This window comes from Cricetulus griseus, chromosome 4, assembly GCF_003668045.3.
Source record: "Cricetulus griseus strain 17A/GY chromosome 4, alternate assembly CriGri-PICRH-1.0, whole genome shotgun sequence".
In the NCBI taxonomy this organism is placed as follows: Eukaryota; Metazoa; Chordata; class Mammalia; order Rodentia; family Cricetidae; genus Cricetulus; species Cricetulus griseus.
The window spans coordinates 33,267,498-33,271,391 of record NC_048597.1 but is presented as its reverse complement, the minus strand read 5'-3'; the positions used below and the strand labels follow the sequence as shown (position 1 = coordinate 33,271,391).

General features: G+C 39.4%; 1 protein-coding gene across 2 annotated transcripts; it reads right to left on the bottom strand.

Annotated features, from left to right (window-relative positions):
* Window positions 1-343: 343 nt before the first annotated feature.
* LOC100753848 (olfactory receptor 5H2) lies at window positions 344-2,969 on the bottom strand. 2 transcript variants are annotated; one of them, XM_027413338.1, is made up of 2 exons: window positions 2,961-2,969; window positions 344-1,261 (listed from the first exon to the last, which is right to left on the bottom strand). In XM_027413338.1, the coding sequence occupies exons 1-2, from the start codon at window positions 2,967-2,969 to the stop codon at window positions 344-346; spliced, it is 927 nt and encodes a 308-aa protein (XP_027269139.1). The 2 variants fall into 2 exon arrangements, with proteins under 2 accessions (XP_027269139.1, XP_027269138.1); XM_027413337.1 differs by lacking the exon at window positions 2,961-2,969 and having other exon boundaries at window positions 344-1,273.
* Window positions 2,970-3,894: the final 925 nt, after the last annotated feature.

Below are 3,894 nucleotides of genomic sequence, written 5' to 3'. Positions count from 1 at the left end.
ATCACATCTCACATATGCCTGTTATATCACTGGTGCAGGATGCTGATAGGAATATTTCTGGGGTTAGCAGGATACAAACTTAGCTATAGGGAAAGATCTCTTTCAAGAAAGTACTTCGATAGGCAGGGTGCCTGTTGAACTACTTTGGTCTTCCCATATATATGCATTGCCAAACGTAACTATGTACATAAGTGTGCATACACCATACATATATACCCCATACATTCATATACACACAAACCAGTAACAAAATAATTTAGACAGTAAACAAAATTTTAGATACACAAAGGATGCAGTATTTTGTGGTGTTTTAATAAAAACATAGTTGATGATAATATGAGACCTAAGCATTTCTCCTTAAAATTTTTTGCAGTGAATTTTTTACTTGCTTATTTCTCAAACTGTAGATAATTGGATTCAGTACAGGAATTATGACAGTGTAAAATACAGAGTCCATCATATCAACGTCATCTACCTGTGGAGATGCAGGACGCACATACATGAAAAGAAGAGAGCCATAGTACAAAGACACAGACAAGAGGTGGGCTCCGCAGGTGGAGAAGGCTTTCTTTATGCCTTTGATAGATTTCTGCTTTAAGATTGAAAGCAGAACAAGTGTATAAGAGATAAGAATAGTCAAAATACTAAATACCTGAATTGAGCCAGAGAAAATAAAAAGCATTAGGTAATTGAGAGAAGGGTCAGTACATGAAATCTTTAAGAGTGGCATAACGTCACAGTAGAAGTGGTGTATTATGTTTGAATTACAAAATGTTAATCTGTATAAAAAGCCTTCATGAAGCAAAACGTGAATAAATCCACCCACAAAGGACAAAATTAGCAGACGTATACAGAGTCTATTTGTCATAATCACTGGGTAGAGTAAAGGTTTGCATATGGCTATGTAGCGGTCATAGGCCATTGCTGCCAAGAGAAAACATTCCGTAGTTGCACTGATTCCAAACGAAAAAAACTGTATCATGCATTCGGAGAGAGACATCAGTTTACTCTTGGCAAAAAAGTCTAGCAGCATCTTTGGTGTCACTGTGGATGACAACCAAGTATCCACAAATGCTAAACTCCCTAGAAATAGGTACATGGGGATGTGAAGTCCAGGGTCATTACATATGAGAGCAATCAGACCAAGGTTCCCCACGATGGTAATGAGATAGATGACCAAGAACAGCAGGAACAGGGGGACTTTCCACTGTGGTGGATGAGTGAGTCCTGTTAGAACAAATTGGGTCAGCAGTGTTATGTTCTTTGTTCCCATGTCCTCACTGGATGTCCCTGAAATGAAAAGCATTGCAAGTCACACAACATTCACTATGAGTGTGAAAGGTGAATTTCTTGGTGTTGGAACTTATAGATGCAGCCATAAACTTATAAAAAATGCCCCTTTATTGTACCTAAAGTTATCATGATAGATAGAAACTACCCTTGAGATTGAGGAATGATGCAAATTCATTACCCAAATTGTAAATGTGAATGTACCAACAGATGAATGAAAACCAGATGTCTCCGAACATTTGTAAAAATGTGTAGAAATATCATTTGTCTCAGTAAAAAAATTGTATTTAAGTTGTAGATTATGAATAAAGAAAAAAGATAGTTTAAGGTTGTGCTTGCTAAGAAAGAAAAGGTAACCTAAGCAACAGAGGAGAGGCTCTGAAATGAGGGATCTCAATGCCCTCTCCTAATAATGAGATTAATGACTAATTCATATGCCATTGTATAGCCTTCATCCAGCAGCTGGTGGAAGTAGAAGCAGACACCCACAGCTAAACCTTCAACTGAACTGAAATCCAGATGGACAGAAGAAGGACAGATGAGCATAGGGGTCCATACCAGGCTAGTGAAACCCACAGAAACAGCTGACCTGAACAAGGGAGAGATCTTGTTTCCCAGACTGATAGCTGGGAAGCCAGTATGGGACTGATACAGACCACCTGAATGTGGGTGTCAGTGAGGAGACCTTGGAAATCTATGGGGCCTCTTGTAGTGGATCAGTACTTATCCCTTGCAAAGGAATGGACTTTGGGAGCCCATCCCACATGGAGGGATACTTCATGAGCCTAGACACAAGGGGGGTGGCCTAGGCCCTATCCCAAAGAATATGACAGACTCTGAAGACCCCCCCATGGAAGGCCTCACCCTCCCTGGGGAGCAGAAAGGGTATGGGATAGGTAGGGCATTAGTTGGGGGGGGCAGGGGAGAAGGGGAGGTAGAGGGAACTGGGATTGACATGTAAAATAATTTTCTTTCTAATAAAAATAAGAGGGAAAAAACAAACAAAAAATAGGGAACAAAAAAAAGAAAAGGTAATAGAAGAAAATTATGAAGTACAGCTGACTATAGTTCCCTGCAAGTTGGATATTAAGAATTTTTAATGGCTTTGGTGAAAACAATTTCCTGCACATGATAGAAAATTAGAGGAAATAAACAGCAGTAAGTGGCTACATGGCACAGGAATGCTGTAAATAGTCTAAGAAATATGGAGGACAATCGGCATTTATTAAGTACCCATAGGCTGCTGTAACCTATTATCTGTAGAGAGCTTTTCCACTAATTTTCCACTAAGGCTAAACAAGTGGAGATTATAAGGGGAAGGAGTGGACATTATGGTGATAAAAACACAAGAAATATAAGTGCAAGAAAGCACACAGATAGACAGACAGACAGACAGACAGACAGACAGACAGACAGACAGACATGATTAATAGAGTTATCCTAAAGTAGGGAGGGCACAAAATCCCAGACACCACAAGCTAGCAAATAAAAATCTCTGTTTTGAATTGTTTGCTAGTAAGGTCACATAGACACCGCACCCCCCCCCCCGGAAAAAAAATAAACCCTTAGGCCCATCACTCTCAGGACCCTCCAGACTTTCACAGCAACATCCTGTTGTTACACAAAGAACATACATAAATCCCAGACCAGGGAGAAATGGATTGAAGCACTAGCTTCATGAGACCTTAAAAGTCATTATGGCAAGATTAAAACATTTGAAAAACTACCATTAAAGAGAACAGCTCAAGTTACTTTGCTTACTCATATATTTAGTAACGATGTTTTAAAAAACACAGGCTATTCTTTGCTGTTTGTTGTTTTCATTTGTATCTAGTTATGCAAGAATCCAAAGGCAAATATAAAATTATAATGGAATAAAAAGTATTCTTGAACATCTATGGACAGGATACTGGATATTATTGAACTCATTTCTCACTTACACATATCTTGAAAAAATCTGCTGAGAAGCTTAAAATGTGTTGTGCTATCTAAATCATAAAGGAATGCAGTAGCACAGCTGTAGCAAGGCAGTAATATGGATATCAAGTCTTCTCACGGTGATTCATTTTGGAAGTTTAACTGCCCAAGCACAAAATATATTGTTTATATGAACTCCATCCTTCAATACAAGAATCAGATTATACCCCTGCAAGGTTTTTCTAGAAGATCGATTAGAGACCTGAAATTCCCATTTGGACTAAAGGCTCCCTAGAGAACTAGGTAAGTCTGCTCTACTGGCCACCGTAGATTTGGACTCCTATGAAATGCCCAAATTGGTCCCACAGAGTATCACACACTTAAACATCATAAATTTCCAATGCTATAAGAGATTTGAATATTAACTATTGAAAAAATTTAGAGACCTGACAATTCCTTCTTATAGGCCCAGGCTGGCAAAAGTGAGTATCTCAGCCTAGTCTGGCCACTCCCTTCTGCATCCTATAGAATCTAGTGTGGACCTGCCCTGCCTGCTACCACTCACAGGTCCTTTCTTCTCAGTACCCAACCTACCCATCTAGTCATACATCCCACAACCTTCTCCGGTGTCTACCCTGGATCCACTGTATCTGCCACAACCCACAGGTCATTTCTCCATCCATCCAA